Source organism: Kalmanozyma brasiliensis (assembly GCF_000497045.1).
Source record: "Kalmanozyma brasiliensis GHG001 unplaced genomic scaffold PSEUBRA_SCAF3, whole genome shotgun sequence".
Taxonomy (NCBI): Eukaryota; Fungi; Basidiomycota; class Ustilaginomycetes; order Ustilaginales; genus Kalmanozyma; species Kalmanozyma brasiliensis.
The window spans coordinates 150,472-167,545 of NW_015961970.1; the positions used below are offsets into that span (position 1 = coordinate 150,472).

At 58.4% G+C, this 17,074-nt stretch overlaps 9 protein-coding genes across 9 annotated transcripts; 3 read left to right on the top strand and 6 right to left on the bottom strand.

The window, feature by feature from the left end:
- Positions 1–39: 39 nt before the first annotated feature.
- On the bottom strand, positions 40–858 carry PSEUBRA_003927 (uncharacterized protein; the record flags this gene model as incomplete). The annotated part of the gene is made up of 1 exon (XM_016437534.2): positions 40–858. The coding sequence occupies one exon, from the start codon at positions 856–858 to the stop codon at positions 40–42; it is 819 nt and encodes a 272-aa protein (XP_016291058.2).
- A 379-nt stretch (positions 859–1,237) lies between these two features.
- PSEUBRA_003928 (Rossmann-like alpha/beta/alpha sandwich fold) lies at positions 1,238–2,242 on the bottom strand (the record flags this gene model as incomplete). The annotated part of the gene is made up of 1 exon (XM_016437535.2): positions 1,238–2,242. One exon carries the CDS (start codon positions 2,240–2,242, stop codon positions 1,238–1,240), a length of 1,005 nt encoding a protein of 334 aa, XP_016291059.2.
- Positions 2,243–2,467: 225 nt separating this feature from the next.
- On the top strand, positions 2,468–3,424 carry PSEUBRA_003929 (Coatomer, epsilon subunit; the record flags this gene model as incomplete). Its single annotated transcript, XM_016437498.1, has 1 exon — positions 2,468–3,424. One exon carries the CDS (start codon positions 2,468–2,470, stop codon positions 3,422–3,424), a length of 957 nt encoding a protein of 318 aa, XP_016291060.1.
- A 170-nt stretch (positions 3,425–3,594) lies between these two features.
- Positions 3,595–5,355, bottom strand: PSEUBRA_003930 (Histone deacetylase domain protein; the record flags this gene model as incomplete). The annotated part of the gene is made up of 1 exon (XM_016437523.1): positions 3,595–5,355. The coding sequence occupies one exon, from the start codon at positions 5,353–5,355 to the stop codon at positions 3,595–3,597; it is 1,761 nt and encodes a 586-aa protein (XP_016291061.1).
- Positions 5,356–5,801: 446 nt separating this feature from the next.
- On the top strand, positions 5,802–8,582 carry PSEUBRA_003931 (ELYS-like domain protein; the record flags this gene model as incomplete). Its single annotated transcript, XM_016437494.1, has 1 exon — positions 5,802–8,582. The coding sequence occupies one exon, from the start codon at positions 5,802–5,804 to the stop codon at positions 8,580–8,582; it is 2,781 nt and encodes a 926-aa protein (XP_016291062.1).
- A 5-nt stretch (positions 8,583–8,587) lies between these two features.
- On the bottom strand, positions 8,588–9,180 carry PSEUBRA_003932 (uncharacterized protein; the record flags this gene model as incomplete). The annotated part of the gene is made up of 2 exons (XM_016437520.1): positions 8,588–8,832; positions 8,904–9,180. The coding sequence occupies 2 exons, from the start codon at positions 9,178–9,180 to the stop codon at positions 8,588–8,590; spliced, it is 522 nt and encodes a 173-aa protein (XP_016291063.1).
- A 394-nt stretch (positions 9,181–9,574) lies between these two features.
- Positions 9,575–10,375, bottom strand: PSEUBRA_003933 (uncharacterized protein; the record flags this gene model as incomplete). The annotated part of the gene is made up of 1 exon (XM_016437517.1): positions 9,575–10,375. One exon carries the CDS (start codon positions 10,373–10,375, stop codon positions 9,575–9,577), a length of 801 nt encoding a protein of 266 aa, XP_016291064.1.
- Positions 10,376–11,708: 1,333 nt separating this feature from the next.
- PSEUBRA_003934 (CBS domain protein) lies at positions 11,709–13,526 on the top strand (the record flags this gene model as incomplete). Its single annotated transcript, XM_016437510.1, has 1 exon — positions 11,709–13,526. One exon carries the CDS (start codon positions 11,709–11,711, stop codon positions 13,524–13,526), a length of 1,818 nt encoding a protein of 605 aa, XP_016291065.1.
- A 92-nt stretch (positions 13,527–13,618) lies between these two features.
- PSEUBRA_003935 (SCF E3 ubiquitin ligase complex F-box protein GrrA) lies at positions 13,619–16,048 on the bottom strand (the record flags this gene model as incomplete). Its single annotated transcript, XM_016437519.2, has 1 exon — positions 13,619–16,048. One exon carries the CDS (start codon positions 16,046–16,048, stop codon positions 13,619–13,621), a length of 2,430 nt encoding a protein of 809 aa, XP_016291066.2.
- Positions 16,049–17,074: the final 1,026 nt, after the last annotated feature.

The following is a 17,074-nucleotide window of genomic DNA, read 5'->3' on the forward strand; positions in this document are numbered from 1 at the left end:
TCCTGAACTGCCTGCGCTCGCATCGTCCTTGTCCGTCGCCTAGACAGGCAACATCGCCAAAGCCTCCTCAAACTCGCGATCATCATCAAATTCATCCTCCCGCATCTCGACATCTCCACTCCCACCTTGCGACTGGGATTCCAACCAGAGCTGTTCGAGCTGCTCATCGGCCATTGCCCAGTGTGGATCCACGTCCTCCTCCTGCACCCGCACCTGCTCCTCCAGCCAGCTCAACTGGTCCGGATCGATCCAGCCGATCTCCAACTGGCCCTTGAGCTCGTAGATGCGTTTCAACCGGGCGTATTCTGCGAGGATGCGTCTGCGTGTCAATTCGTCGTCCTCCTCCCTGTCGTCTGCGGGGGGTGAGGAGGGGATGCCCAACGATTCGTCGTCGTCTTCTACGTCCATGTCGTCGCTGAGCACCCCGCGAGTGAAGGCATCGGTGCCGGTGCGGAACGTCGACACCTGCTGCTCCCGCGCAATGGAGCGCGATTGCGACATCGCCCGCTGACACCGCTCGAAGAACGATTGACGGTAGGTGCTCGACGAGAGACCCGTCGGCTTGTGTGTCCGAATGCGGCTTTCCGATGAGACGCGCGTTGAGCCGGTCGGTGTGGGGCGCGTGCGTGGCGCAGAACGACTGCCGGTCTGCTGCGCAAAGAACCGTGCCCGTGTAGCTTCCACTGCGGCCATGGTCGACGCGGGATAGAGGTTCTCCGTGGGCGAAGAGAAGACTTGGCGTGGCAGGTAGGGTTGCGCAGGCGGGGACGTGCGGCTTGTGCTCGGTCCTGCGGGCGAGGAGTGCTGCTGGTATGGATACTGATGTTGCTGCTGGGCAGCAGGATGTGAGGGATCCATGTTGGTTTGCGATGTCCACGGATGAGATGTGGACGAAGATCCGGGATTGCAAGAAGATGGACCACCAGTGTGATTGAGGTGGTTGGGAGGTTGCTGCGCAAAGATGTCAGTCATCCTGCTCAGCAGCACGATATGAGAGATGTCGCAGTAAGACTTTGCAGGCCGACGCCGTGACTATGCCCCTGAAGTGGAGAGCAGGTCAAGGCCAAGATGGTGGCGGGGTGGATGATGAGAATGCGGATAGGAAGCGGTGAAAGGGTCCAAGCGGAAAGCGCATCGTGCAAATCCAGTCATTTACGCGCTGCGCAGCCGGGGGAAAAAGGTGCTGCAGCACGCGACGAGCCTCAGCGCCCGTCCAAAGTCTAACAATCTACCAAAATCAGCCTTCCGCACCATCTCTATAGATCTTCGACTCGACCAGATACTCGACCAGCGATGGTGGTACCAGGCCCTCGAGCCTCTCCTTCTTCTGCTTATCATCCACACTGTCGTCCTTGAGCAGAGATCTGATCTTGGTCGAGCTGAGCTTGGCCTGGTCCGGATCGATATCGAGCATCCCAACGGACCCTCGTTCGACCCAAGGAGCGACGTTTTCGGAGGCGAGCAGCTTGTCCTCCTCTCGCCTTGCTTGTTGCTCTGCGTCCTGCTCCGATGATTCGCCGCTGATGAGCTGCGGGTAGGACGAAGGGTCGCGCCGAGCACAAACGAACGTCGTACCTTCCCGCTCGAAGAACTGCAAACATTGCTGCTGAAACTCTTCCAGCGAAGGGTAGTATTTGAGCTGGAAGACGCGGTAGAGCGTGTCAAACCCTACGACCCAGTGCAGCCTTGGCTTTGCAGGGGATTGCTGCTGCTTGAACAAGTCCCAGGTGAGCGTCGACTTGGCAAAGATGAGTGGCTTGTCCACGAGGCCTACTGCAACGTTTGCAGCGTGACCGGAGGCGGTCTGTATGCGCTCGACGTCTTTCGCCATGAGTGTCATCATCTCTACGCGCTGCGAGAGGGATGCATCTCCCGGCTTGCCCGCGCCCTTGTCGGCGTTCTGAGTCGAGAAGAGCAGGAGGTGCCCATCGTAAGCTTGCTTTCGTTGTGCGAGAATGGGTTCGCTGAGCAGTAGTGCGAGGTGAGCCCGGGACGGAGGATTGAAGGATGAGTCGAGGACTGCGATATCGACTGTATTGTCTACCACAGAGCTGCTACCGTTGCTGTTGCTGCTGGAGGAAGACGAGAAGGGCCAGCTCGTGCTTGTGGAGTACACGAGGCGAACACCGGACCCATTGCTCGTTGCTGAGGAGGCTGCTTTTGCGATCTTGCTTGCTAGCATGGTATCTGAATGCAGCTCTTCTATGCTTGGAGCTGTCGAGTTGATGTCGTCGTTCCTCATCCTTGTGTAGTCGATGATGCTGTACGAAGGCCAAGCTGGAAGGAAGCTCGAACGAAGCAGGCCCATGCAGGGTGTGGAGGCAGCAGCAGGCGGAAATCCTGTCGCACGAAAAACCGAGCTTCGCGCCTTGAGCGTGGCAGACCGTGCGCGACGTTCCAGCGCAACACTCCAACACTTTCTTCTCACCTTCTCTCACATACCACATCACTCAACACACTGATCACAATGGAGTCGACACTATTTCAAGTGCAGTCGCTCTTCTACCAAGGCGCCTACAAGGGCTGCGTCGACCTTGTTCTGTCTTCCACGGCCAAATCAAGCTCGTCAGACCCTGCGACTGTATCGACCCTTCTATACGGTGCGCGATCGCACCTGGCAAAGTCGCCGGCAGACCCGGCCTCGGCCCTCTCGCTCCTCTCCTCGCTGAAACCCGAGCCGCAAGTGCAAGCCGTCCAGGCATTGGCGCGCTTCATCCAGGCCCAGTCGCAGTCCAACACCAACGCCCAATCGGCAGAAATCGTCAACCTCACTGAGCTGCTCGACCACGCCGTTGTAGGGGAGGACGCTGGCCAGGTCATCCGCTGTGCCGCCGCCACGGCCCTTTTTCTGGATGGCGACGCAGAAGAGGCGCTCAACACGCTCGGCATCAACTCGGGCAGCAAAGAGATCGAGTGCGTCGCGCTCGGCGTCCACATCCTGCTCTCGATCCACCGGCTGGATCTGGCGGAGAAGGAGTACCTCGCTGCGCGCGCGTGGGCCGACGACTCGTTGTTGATCCAGCTCATCGAGGCGTGGATCGGTCTTGCCAAGGGTGGAAGGTCGACCCAGCAAGCGTTTTATGTTTATGATGAGTTGGCGCAGAACCCCTCGGCGCAGGGGACGGTGAATGCGGTTCCTAGCTTGGTAGGCAAGGCGACCGCGCTGGCGGCAAATGGCGATTGGGACGGAGCAAAGAAGCAACTCGAGGAGGCGGCGAGGCTGGACCCGGAGAACGCGGAGATCTTGGCTAACAGAGTGGTCGTCGAGACCCACACGGGCGGAGTTAGCGAGGCCAACGAGGCGCTGGCGCAGCTCAAGAGGGTCAACGCTGCTCATCCGTTGGTGAGCGAGTACGAGTCGTTGGAAAAGAGCTTCGATGAGCTGGCGGGGAAGTTTGCGCTGGGTGTTGGGGCTGAGGCATGAGCAGAGCCGCCTGCCGACTTTCAGATATCTTGTAAACTAGAGAATGAATCATGTGAACACCTCGTCATACGCACACTCTGGATAGCACGATGGACGAAAAGGACGATTGAGACTGATACAATTACAACGACCATCCAAACGCGGCGGTCAGGTCTCGGCTTGGCAGGCTTCTACCTCCTCCCGTTGACGACGATTCTCCCGTTGCCGTTGCCGTTGCCCACCACCGCGGCAGCAGACAGTGCCGGCGATCCCATCTCGACATCGCTCGTTGGCGTCGCATCCCCTGGCAAGCCAGAACCTTCGCTGACCAAGAAGCCTCTCGAACGCGCGCTTCTCCCACCTATCCTACCTGCGACGTGATGGTGGTCCTCGTCGTCTTCGTCATCGTCGTCATCGAGGTGCAGGTCGGAGAGAACAGGCTTGGCAGCACGGGCGGCGAAGAACGTCCTCTTCGCTCTGCCCTTGCCTTTGCCTGCACCTGCGCCGTTCTGTGAGATGTACTTCAGCCCAAGATCATGCTCGAAAGGTCGGATGGGGTCCATGATGCCCGGCTTCCTCCTGCCGTTCGACGCATTACTCGACCTCCTACTCGTCGCCATCGCCCAAGCCGATTCGAACCCTTCGGCGTGCGCCTCATCTTCGTCGCCCGAAAGCTCGTCATCGTATCGCTGCACATGCGCATCCCGCAGCCGCTGCGAAATCCTCTCGTCCAAATCCGAGTCTTCGCCGTCCGACACCTCGACGTCGGCGGGGTTGAGCGTGGTGCGCGGCACCTCTTGCATCTGGACACCCGGTGCGGAGGGCAAGTTGCGCAGGTTGTCGATGATCTTGGTGCGAAGGTTGTCGAGGTAGTCGCGCGTGTTGAGGTTGTCCATCGACGTTGGGGGCACTTCGAGCTTGTACTCGGGGCCAAAGTACTGGATGTAGTCGTTGAAGGGAAGGTCCTCGTCGAGCCTCTGACCGACGAGCAGACCCGTTTCGTAGGTCCAGGTGCGTGCGACATTGCGAACAGTGTAGCCTCCACCGCCAAGAACGATGAGCGGCACGTCGAAGGTTTGCATGAAGGAGACGCAGTCGGCGTGCCCGCGCATGGAAAGGTTGAAGCAGCCGAGCTTGTCGCCGGCGAGCGAGTCAGCTCCACACTGGAGAACGACGGCGCCTGGGCGATACCATTCCATAATGTGGGCCATGATGGGTCGGAACATGGCACCAAACTCTGCATCGCCAATGCCGTCGCGGAAGGGGACGTTGACGCTGTAGTTCTTGCCCTTTTTCATGCCGATATCGCGCACGTCACCCGTGCCAGGGAAGAAGTCGCCAAACTTGTGGAAACTGGCCGTCATGACACGATCAGTGGTGTAGAAAGCTTCCTCGACACCGTCACCGTGGTGAATGTCGATGTCGATGTACAGAACGCGGAGATGGACTCGAAGGAGCTCGAGAATGGCGAGGACGATGTCGTTGATGTAGCAGAAACCACTGGCTTCCCTCTTCTTGGCGTGATGAAGCCCACCCGCCCAGTTGATGGCGACATCCGATTCGCCCGAGTTGAGACGGCTGGCAGCCGCAAGCGATCCACCGGCCGAGATGGAGCAGAACTCGTACAGGCCATCAAAGGCGGGACAGTCCTCCCCGATGAGGTAGCGCGTGCCTTCGTTGGTGAGCTCGGGTACGGACTCGGGTGTGACGCGATGAAGGAAGTCGACGTATTCATCGGTGTGAAAGCGAGTCATCTGGTCGCGAGAAGCACGCTTGGGTCGGAGGATGTCCATCTTTTTGTGAAGACCGTAGTTGGTGACGAGGTTGTGGGTCATTCGCATACGGTGCGGCTTCATGGGGTGACCGAGACCGTAGCTGAAGTTGCCGACGTCATGATCGTAGTAGTAAGCGACCCTCTTGCGAGGGGTGCGAAAGACGGGAGCCGGCTCCATGGCGGCGAGCGAGGAGGGACGAGATGGCTGATCCGCTTGTGTGTTGCCGAAGCTGGGAGCTGGATGAGTGAGTTGCGATGAAGCGCTGCAGAGTGACACAAGGCGTCCGAGCTGCCTACCGAAAGCGGTCAACGCTAATGTGGTGTGAAGCGATGATGCGAGAAAGGTGACGAGAGGGAAGAGGAAGGTAAGACCCTTGATCGCAAGCAGTTGCATCCGCTCATTCAAAGGCAGCTGCGTAGAGAGCTCAGAACGAGGTTCGTGCGTTTCTTCCGATCTGGAAAGGATCTTTACTGGATCGGGGTTGCAGCTCACAAAAAGCGCGTTGGTTGACGCGTCTCAGCCCGATTCAGTCAAAGCTGGAGCGTGCGTCGGTTTAAGAAGATCGCTGTGTTGCAAAAATCTCGTTTCCTCACCTTCAACCAACACATTCATCTCCAACGATGATGTCGGCGCACGAATCAGGCGCTGCGTCGTCGTCCCACGAGATGCAGTCGCAACAGGACCACCTCGACCGAGAGGCAGCAGCCCTCGCAGCTGACATCCTGCCCATCTTCACCTCGGCTGCTCCAGTCGAATCCGTCTGGTCATCCGAACGCATCGCTTTCACAAACGAGCGAAGGAACATCGTCTTTGGCCAGAAGCTCTTCTTCGACGAGCTGCTTTCCTTTGCCTCTGTCGACACCTCGCTATATCCGCCTCGCTCATCACAGCAGCTCTCGCATCTGCTCACTGCCATCTTTGCGGCCACCGCACTCGACTACCTCAAGCAGCTTTCGCTCGTCTACTACCTGCTGCTTGATCTCGATGCATACTCCGAGCGGGCCAGTATAGATGAAGGCAAACCTACATCAAGAGCTTCAGAACGATTCGCTGATACGTACGTGGTGCTGCCCCAGTTTACAGACGCCCTGCAGGGCTACTGGCTGCTCGACAACGATCAGTACCAACAAGCGATCCCCTTGCTCGCCATCGCCGACTTTATCCCCAAGGTCATCCGCACCCTCTTCCTGCCTTCGCCATCCGAACACCGCTCCGATGTGGCACGCGCTAAACTCCTTCTGCGCTTCCTCCGTACTTCCGACCGAGACTCGGCATCCGCTGGTACCTCAGAGGCAAAAGTTGAGGAGCTCGAGATGGAGATTCAAGCGCTTTGCTTCGTCAACGGCCCGGCTCATGCTCTCGCCGAGATCCGCGCCATCGCAACGAGTGACGTGCCCTTTGACGACGAAGCGGAGCACGTCCGCGTTGCTATGCGCGCACGGCTCATCTTCAAGGTCCTCGAGCACTGTTTTGCCCCTCCACGATCAGCCGCCATTCAAAACCTGCTCGGCTGCAATCTCGACGCCGAAGAGGAGTTGACACTCGAAAGCTTCGTGCTCTCTCCTCCAGCAGCCATGACCGCAACTTGGAGCTACGTCGCCGCTGACGTCCTCATCATCCGATACATCAGCCAAGGCAGGTACATGGATGCCGTCGGACTCGATCGCAGACTCGGCCCCGATGTCAGCCAGGGCCACTCTACCGTCAAGGATGCACAGCAGAGAAGCAAGATGATGGAACAGCGCAAGCGTATGATCGCTGGAGCCAGAGAGATCTTGCCCGAGGTACAAAAGGAGCTTCTGCGCATCGAAGAGTCGGTCGAAATCAGTGGTGGCGCGGCGAATCACGAGACGGAAGAGACTGCCAAGGACAGCAACACGAACGGATCCAACGGCAAAGTGGCTGCCAATGGTCTCGCTGACAGGTCCGCTATGGCGTTGACGCCGCTCAGTGCCTCTCCCGCCACGCGAGGTCCCAAAGTTCACACTCCGTCTACGCAGGCAGCTATCCTGTCGGCAGTCGTACGTGCATCCTCTTCGCCGTCCGCTCCGAGCACGCCGACCAAGGCGTCGCTCCTTGGCGGCGCAGTCTCGGCCACTGCTTCCCCCAACGGCACCCCCGGTCGATTCGGCTCGACGCCCCAGAACCCTGCCGCCATGATCGGCTTCCTTGCCAAGCATACGCTCAGCGGCCGCAAGGCCACCGCCACAGCTTCAGAATCAGCCGACGAGGTCATGGAAGAGAGCAAAGACGAGATGGATGGCTCCGGAGTTCTCGTCTCCAAGCCAATCGACTCTGTCAAAAATGCCAGTGACGCTACTGCCAGCCCGAGTCAACCGGTACCAGCACCTTCGCCGTGGAGAAACCAGCCCAGCTTCACGTCCAGCAGCCCCTTCTCTGGTCTTCCCAAGCTGACGCGTCCTGCCTTTGCCGGTGACGCCGGGTCCGTCGCCTCTGGCTCTCATTCGCGGTTCCAGTCCAGTCCGCGCGCGTTCCAGCCTGCCAACACCTCGCCCTTTGCGGCATCCTCCAGCTCGATGCGCAGCTCACCTTCGCTCAGCAGCACCACGGGCCGGACCAAGTTGCCCGGTGCGCTCGGACTCGTCTCGCAGCACGGCAAGAAGAGTCGTCTTGCTCGCGAAGAGGCGAGGCCCGAGATGGAGGACAGCAGCGACGTCGATGATGCAGAGCGCCAAACGGAGGACGGGGGCGACGACACATTCGTTCAGACGACCCGCGCCAAGTCGGCCAAGGGCTCAGGAGGGGATACGAGCATTGGACGGCTCGTACCTGGTCGACGCGGGTGGAGTCAGGCGCACGCCGAAGAGAACGCCGACGATGGAGACATGCAAGAGCTGCTGGCGTCGCCTGAGCCTCCGACTAAACGAAGGGCGCGCAAGACGACCACCGCCACGCCCAAGTCGAAGATGACTCGGTCCCGCACGGGCGTCAACCTCTCCAACTCAGACGACGCTCCAAAGATGACAAAGAGTCGATCGGAGGTGTCGCTCGTCGAGGGAGGGAAGAGGATGACACGATCGACGAGCTCGGTCAACCGCAAGCCGCTGACGCTATCGAATCTGGAGCAGCACTCGCGGTCGGATGCACCGACGGCGCCGATCGCACGCCGCACGCGGGCTGCGACGGCGGAGCTGGAGAGCGTCAACGGGGGCGAGCAGCAGGCGGCGAGTACGATCTACACGATCAGCGAGGTGGGTGATGACGATGGGGGTCGAACGCCAGCAAAGCGCGGAAGACGGGCCGCAGCCCCACCCAGCGCTAGCAAGAGCGCAGTTCGACGATCGACCCGCTTGAGCAGTGTCGAACCAGAAGAGAGCTCGCCGGCCAAACGACGCGGTGGCAACACACGCAAGAAGAACAAGATGCCCGGCAGCCTCGATTAGTATTACTACTCTACAACATACGCCTGGTACACGACGCTATCCGGATGACGTACAGCGCTGGCAATGACGATCTTGTTCACTGCGTCCTGCACCAGCGCATCCGGGTCGTCGCATTCGAGCATGAGTTTGAGCCGAAAGTAGTATTTGCTTGGGTCGATGTCTTGGCCTGCCAGGAGGGCGTATTTTGCGCTCTGGTCGGGATATGTTTCTGGCACGAAGCGGATGCCGGACGACTGAAAGAAGAGGTTGTCTGCATTCGCCATACTCTAAAATCAGTACTTGTCTTATCATCGAGTGTAAGGGAAAAGGGGGGATACGTACGACCTGATTTGAGCTGGAAGAAGTACCTGGCGTCGAGGCGAGTCTTGCCGAAGCGGTCGGTGCGGAAGTAGTCGCTACCACCAGGCATGCCCGTCGCACCGTCGAAGGCGGGGATTGTATCGCTGGTCATGACGCCGCCTGCGGGGATGGGAACGATCTTGCGCAACCCCTCGCCCGAATCACCGACGACGTGAGCCGTTTCCACGGGGCAGGAGAGTCGAAAGATGGGCCGCAGCGAGATGGGCACCGGCTGCCAGTCTGGATTCTCGCCTGCCATGGTCGGTGAAGGTCTGCTTCAGAAGTGTCGTGGAGAGGACTGGTGGTGGTGGTGGTCGGAGTGAGAAGAGAAAACAGGCGGGAAGAGGATAGGCGAGGATAGAAGAAGTGGAGCGAGAGGTGTTGGTGTGGAGCATGCAGCGCGGATATCGCGGTTCGGCGGTGCGGTTGTTCTTCCCGGCGGCCACTCGGGCGAAATTTGGTCCAGAAGAAAAGCTCAATCGGACGGTATCATCTCCGCTCTTGCTCTCTGTAGCGTGTCTCAGTCTTTCGGTCCTACCTCGACTCTGGCCAGCATCGTACCACTGTGTGAGAAGCCTTGATTCTTGGTATATGGACATGGTATCTACGTATTATCAGGGGTCTATGACCATTTGATAGAGCTCTGCTGCTATCTACGAGCTTCCTGCTGCACCTCCTCCAGCTTTGAGCATCTTGCCCGCTTCCACCTTGTCCTCGTTCCTCGTCACCTTACCAGCGAACACCTTTGCAGACCCTTTGAGCTTGTCTTTGAAGCCGACTTTAGACCCCGCATCTTCGCTTGCTCCATCACCTTCATCTGTCGAGGTTGCAGCAGTCGAATCCGACTTTTGTGCGCTGCTTCCGGTGCTGTTCTCACTCGACCCATTGGCCTTCTCCTCCTGATCATCGAACTGCGTCTTGCCCTCGGCAGGTTTGCTGGTGGGTTCATCTCGACGAGCATCCTCGGTAGGGCAGGGCTGATCCGAGTAGTCGACGCCGACTGCCGCCTTAGATCCGCCGTTCTTCTTTACTGCCGCCTGCACGTCCTCATCCGGAGACAAAGTTGTTCCTGCTCCGCCGGTGGTGGGGATACCCTTCTCGGTACCGATCTTGTCCTGGGCTTGGTCTGGGCGCTCAGACTTGGAGGGTCCGCGCTCATTTTCCTCTGTGTAGTCGTCTCGCGCCATGACATCATGCGTCTCTTTTGAGGGGGCGTCGTCGGATGAGGCGTCTTGCTGTGTGGGTTCCGAGGACGATGATTCGGCTGGTTGAGGTTGGGATGGCGTGTCTGAGTACGATTCCTGGAGCGCAGCGAGTCCGGTTGCTTCCGCGATGAGCGAAGAGGCTTTGGGTAGTAGGCCTTGGGCTGAGCTCGTGACGCTCTCGTATGCGGACGAGGCGCTGTTCGAGACGCTGCCTGCGACGTTGGAGGATGTGTTTTCTGTGTCTGCCATCTTGTGTGTATGCTGGTGGTAGATAGGATGGAAGGGGTCCATGTTGGAGAAGAAAGCATGAACAAGGTGGACGGTGGCCGATAAGATCAGTTGGCCTTGCAAAATGACGAGGCTCGGCCTGCAGCTCGTCATTTGGCCGTCAACAGAGGCTAAGCGAGCTTCAGCCACGTTACCTCAACCCACAACCCCGGTCAACTCCCTCTGGAGGCCAGGCGCGCATACCGTCTCGCCGGCACTCTGAGCAAAACAGACCGCAAGCGAGCACCGTATAGTCTCAGCAAGTGCATCCATTTGCAGCTCACACAATGGCGGTGTCTCTGTGATGGGCCATCTCAAAGGTTGCCCTTTGGACGGATTACTTCTCACCTGCTGTCGCACTGCTTGCCCGCCGCTGCATGGCTCGTTGCACTTGATATTTGAAACGGACATCGACATGAGATCGTGTCAGTAGCCGTCATTCGCGTTTGGATGCGCTCGTGCCGCTCTCCTGATCAAGGTAAGGATGAAGGAGGCGGTGTGTACAAAGGCAGGCAGAGTGTGCGGGGAAGCGTTGGCTGAGCAGTGACCTCATCGCGCTTTGTCCAGCCAACGCCGTCTCTCTCACGTGGGCTTTTCAGCCTGTCACATGCGAAACAGCACATCGCCGAACAAGAGGCCGTAACTTTGGCATTCTTTTTCTTGCACTCGAGAGGAATCTGACACTCTGGAAAAATGCCTCTCCGCTCTGCCTCCGCATTCATGCACTCGAGAGCGTGACAACGCTCAAAACTGAGCTCAAAAGACAGAGCGCACAGCCAGTCTTGATCATCACACCTCGCCGCACAGATAACACCTTGCCTTCGATCATCATCAACCGACATTCATACCCATTCTTTCGACCACACCCTACACAGCGGTCCCTCGCATCTTTCAGCATTCAGCATATCCATCGTCGTTCGACCTTCGCCTACCCAACTGCCATCTGGAACGTCATCTCTCGGCTATCTTTTAGTTTGAGAGCACTTTAGATCCCAAAACTAGCCATTACTTGACCGAGATAGCGACTCCCGACCATCGATCAGGCAAGCAAAGACACCTCTTCACCAGCTCAAACGGTTCAGCGCCCTTATTTGATTCGGTCCGCGCATTATTGGCCCCTCAGTCCTGGTGACGAGCCATTACTCTACGAAGGGATCTCAGCTTCTCCCGCCTGTTTCGACTAATCAGTCTTCAAAGTCGATACACTAACTCGCATGTCTCCCTCAGCACGTCTTTGATCGCTAGTGTATCGAGTCTGTCGGCTTCTCATTGCTTTTATAGCTGTCGAAGCGTCCTGCCCTCGCCCTCGCTCACCATGGACGTCCCTGGTTCAAGAGCAGCCTCCGGCAGCTTACTGCCCGCAACTGGCGGCGGAGGCGTCGACATCCCCGGCATGTCCACATCGCACGCCAGCTCCTCCCGCATGGGACCAGGCACGCGAGCACGAAGGGAACGCGAACGCAGCGGTCGACCCAAAGACAAGCACATCCTCGCCCTCCGCTCCATCCGCGACTTTCTCCGTGGACGCAGTAGCTACGATGTCCTCCCCGTCAGTTTTCGAATGATCATTCTCGACACCAAGCTCGTCGTCAAGCCCGCCCTTGAAGTCATGTGGCAGGCAGGCGTTGTCTCTGCTCCACTGTGGCAGTCGACTCCGCCCGAGCTGCTTGGCAACTCGTCCAGCGAAGATGGATCGATACAAACCAAAGACGAGGCAGCGTCTGAAAAGCCGGCAGAGGGGGAAGGTCGTGTCAGTCCCAAAAGCGTGCCCTCCAAGGACACCGACAAAGCACACCTCTCCGGCTTCGCAGGCATGCTCACGGTCAACGACATCATACACCTCATCCAGTACTACTACCACCACTCCTCGTACGATTCCGCCGCGGAAGACGTGGAGAAGTTCCGACTCGAGCGGCTGCGCGATATTGAACATGCGCTCAATGTGCCTCCTCCTCCGCTGCTATCCGTACATCCGCTGCGACCGCTCTTCGACGCGTGTCAGCTGCTCATTAAGACGCACGCCCGACGACTCCCCTTGTTGGATTACGACGAGCAGACGGGCATGGAGACGGTCGTTTCTGTCTTGACGCAGTACCGTGTGCTCAAGTTCATTGCGATGAACTGTCGCGAGACGTCGGCACTGTGGCGCAGCTTGCGGCAGTTGAACATCGGAACATACTGTCATTCTTACAAGGCGAGCAAGGGAGCAGCGTCGCATCGTGGGTCCGACGCTAGCGAGCCGGGGATCCTCAAGAGCGAGCACGCGTTGGATATGAGCGAGCTTTCCCCTGACGCGGTCACTCCAGAGGAGTCGGACGCTGCCCAACCTGCAGCCACACAGCCCGCCTCCGGGCCCACCAACCCCTACGCACCCATCGCAACCGCCACACTGGACACCACAGTGTTCGATGTCGTCCACATGTTCTCCGAACGCGGCATTTCGGCGGTCCCCATCCTGGACGACTCGGGTAACGTCGTGGACCTCTACGAGACCGTCGACGTCATCACATTGGTCCGTACGGGCGCGTACACCTCTCTCGATCTCACCATTCGTCAAGCGCTTGAACGTCGTCCTCCCGATTTCTCGGGAGTGTGGACGTGCTCGCCGGACGACTCGCTCGCGTCGATCTTTGCTCTGCTGCGCAAACGTCGTGTGCATCGACTGCTGGTGCTCGAACCCGAACCGCTGGTCGTGGGGGGTGCAGATTTCAAAAAGGAACCCGTACCCGTCGAGGAGCTGGACAGCTACGCGGACGATCTGGTGGAAGAAGCGCGCGAAACGGAGCGCAAGGAGAAACAGGCGTACATCAATGATGCCAAAACGCCGTTGGAGGAGCGACTGGAAAAGGGGGATCCGGTGAGGAAGACGAGAGGCAAGTTGGTCGGGATGGTGTGTTTGAGCGATATCCTGCGGTATGTGATCGGAGAGCAGATGTTGGGGGAGGAGAAGGAGGTGAGGAGTCGAGGTGGGAGTGTGGCGAGTAGCGCACCGAGTAGTCATCAGGATGTGGAGGTTGTGGGGACGGAGGCGACCGTGAGCGCGGCTGTGATGACGACAGCAGAGGTCATGAGTCCCACTACGACGTTGGATGCTACACAGACCATTCCTGAGAATGAGGCGTTGGAGATGTAGCTACCCCAGCCTCTTGACACAAACACCATTTGAAACACAAAGCTTTGCTCTGGACCTGCAATGAAATGTGCTGAATTGAACAATGCAAAACTTCAAACGCCATACCTGCCCTCTCGCAGCGCACGCACCCTCTCCCGATCGCTCATCTCATCCTCCCCCCTAAGATCCTGACTCGCATCCGGCGTACCGTACTCCTCCTCCCCCTCATCGTCATCCTCTACCATCGGCTGCGGGGCGACCAGTGGCACACCCGGATTCCTCGTCTCCTGTGCCTCTTCCAAAGCCAACCTCCCATGCAAATTCGTATCCTCTGTCGCCCGTCTCGCATTCGCATGCCTGGCGAGCAACCGTTGTTGTTCGTAGTACATCTGTTCTGCCGGTGTCAACTGAAGTCGTCTCGTCGTCATCGGTACCGTTCCTCCTGCGGGAGTGTCGGGTAGACCACCCAACGCGGTCCTAGCCCTAGGCTCCAACTGTCCAAATTCAACCGCCAGCTGCTCATCCGCATACACGTGTTGCAGATACTTGCGCAAATCGTGCACGCCTTTGCCGGAGTACACGCAGAACGCCTGCCGCTGATGCTCGTTGAAATCCTTCGGTGGCGCCCGGCACATCTTTTGCAGCTCCGGTCGACGGAATGCGGGTACACCGGTCAGGCTTAGGTGTGTGAGTCGACCGAGTCGTTGTAGGACGCAAAAGATCGCAGGGACAGAGACGTTTTCGCAGTAGGACAGATGGATTCGTTCGAGCGAGTTGTACCGATCGACCAGACCGTAGATCGCTTGGTCGGTGAGATTGATCACTTTGACCAGGCCGATGCGGCGGAGCTTGGGCATGTTGTTCGCAATCTCGGTGATGGAGAGGTCGGTGAGGTTGGGACAGCATGCGACGTCGATATAGCGCAAACGAGTGCAGGAGCGGGCGAGATGGGTCACGGCGCGGTCGGTGATGTTGGAGACGTGGCCGAGATGCAGGTAGTGCAGGTTCTTGCCCAGCTTGGCGATGCTGTACAGGGCTTCGTCTGTGAGGCGGGTGCATTTGGTGAGGGCGAGATTTTTGAGACGGGGCACGTTGGCGACAATGCCCTCGACGGCGTCGTCTGAAATGGAAGTGCAGCTGGTCAGGTCGAGAATGCGGAGGTGGTCGAAGAGGCGGCTGTGGGAGAGATCGGAGGGGATGCTGGTCGATCGTGCCAGCCCGCTATCCCGTCGACCGTCGAGCATCATCTGGACTCCAGGAGATGCGCCTCGACTCGTGGGCGCCGAATCGCTGGCAAAGGCGGATGAGGTTCCGATGCGCGAGCCGTGCGAATGCGAAGTGCCCAGCATCGGCACACCCGTCGTGCCGCGTGCGGAAGGGAAGGCGTTGTCGGTCAGGTCGGTGCAGTGAGCCAGCCGCAGCTCGCGCATCTGGAAGCTCCTCGTCCAGATCTCCCGAACCGACTTGTCCGAGATCTTGGGGCAGTGGATCAGATCCACCTCGAGCAGAGAAGGGCAGTGCTCGGTCAGCGAGAGCAGCGCCTCGTCGTCGACATTGTCGCAGCCGCACAGTTTGACCCTTCTGAGCAGCTTGCAACTGCGTGCGAGCTCGGCGACACCTTTCGATGTGATCTTCTTGCAACCCGTCAAGTTGATGCCTTGCGCCTTGGGACAGTTTGCTGCGAGTGTGAGCAGTGTGGCGTCGGTGATATCGGCCACCTCGGTGAGATCGACGGCCACCAGCATGGGTGTGTTCTGGAAGACCTTGACGAGGGTCGCATCGGTGATGTTGGAGCAACCGGCGAGCGTCAGCCTCTCGAGGCGTCGGCAGGACGACATCATGAGGAAGAGCTGATCCTCGAGTTGATTTGCGAGGAGCGTGAAGTTGAGCCGGCGGACAAATTCGGCGTAGGGGAAGAGCTGCTCTGGCTTGCGAATGACGCCGACCAGCTTGAAGAGGGACGAGATCTTGAACAAGGCGGGACGATGCCATAGCAGCTCGACACCGTTCAAGCACCAGGATTTGCAAACGAGCAGACAAGACAGCAGATCGGGAGGGTATAGGACGAGATACTTGAAGATATGCAGAAGGATCTCGTGTGGAAGGCTAGAGGCGGTACTCAGTGGCGCATCTTGGTGTATCCAAGTGCCGTCGGAAGAGGTGGGGGATGCTGGGACGAGCGTGCCGCGACGAGACAGGCGCACGGCTGCGGGATCGAAAGAGCGTTGAACTGCATTTCCTTTGGTCACTGCGTCGTCGATCGAGGCGAGATCGGCAAAGTCCTCCTGACCTGCGCCGTCGTCGGATTGTGATGTGCTGGAAGGCGAGGGTGGTGGACGTGGAACTGGATTCCCATTGCGAGCGGCGAAATCGGCGGGGGACTCGGATCGATCCTCCATCTCGGTGTCGATCAGGTTCCTACGAGAAGAGGGACCTGCACGAGCAGAAGCAATGACAGCATCGATGTGAGCTCCTCTGCCTTGGAAAGGATATGGTGAAGGAGAGTTGGAGCCTCTTGGGGAGGAGTCTGCTGTGCGAGACATGTTTTTGTGGTAGCTCATCGAGCTGGCTTAGATTGTGTTTCCGCAATGACTGGGCTTGATGTGCAGATCGACAGAGCGAGCTGGATCTTGGTCGGGTCAGTAGTGCTCTGCGATGCAGCGAATCACGATTTGGATCACAGGCAGGAGCTCGATGGAAGTGCTGACGTGTGCGCTCGAGACCAGAATGCTTTGTGTGGTCAATCGGATGATGGGCCGTGTTTGCAAGCCAACGAGCGTGCACCAGAACGAGCTGTTGATCGAAAGGAAGTAGTCAGGCCGCTCCAGGCGATGAGGGAGCGTAGGCAGTAGGTAGTGGAAATGGAGGCAGCGCGAATGTTGTTGGTCTCAAAGAGTGAGGACGATGATAGTGCTGCTTGCGAAGTTGGGTGGAGGAGGCCGAAACGCCAAATTGGCACTCAGCCCAGCTGGACAGCCAGACAGAGAAACACAGCCAGCCAGCCAGCCAAACAAGCAAGCGCGACTCAACTCGATAATCGAGCTCGACATCCGCAACCGAACGGACCTCACAGCCTCGGCATGGAGCCAAAGCGTTGGCCGAGTCTACGCCGCTTTAACTCAGGTTGAAGCTCATGCATTCAGGACATCTCCTATCGATGAAGATGACACGATGGAGACAGTAACGAGGGCATGCTCGAAGATCCTTTGGGATGATGATCAAGCGGACCACACGAATTTTGGTGATGCATTTGGATGTAACTTTGCCAAGGGTCTGCATGATGGGCTCCGTCTGGCATCGGAGCCTCTCTGCGCGTCCTAGCGCACCCTCCCTATCACTCTGCAGCAACCGCAATCTTCGCGCAGACTAGCTCTTGACACCTTGCCGCTTTCGAAAGGCTTCCACCTTGTTGATCGTCGCAAATGTATGGCAGTCATACCTTCTTGTCGCTAGCATTCCAGTGCATCATCCAGCCTCAATCCAGAGTTGTGTGACTTTTCTGCACACGGACCACCACAGCCCACTCTCCTTCTTGACTTCTCGGCTGGCTCCATCAAGAAAATGGCACT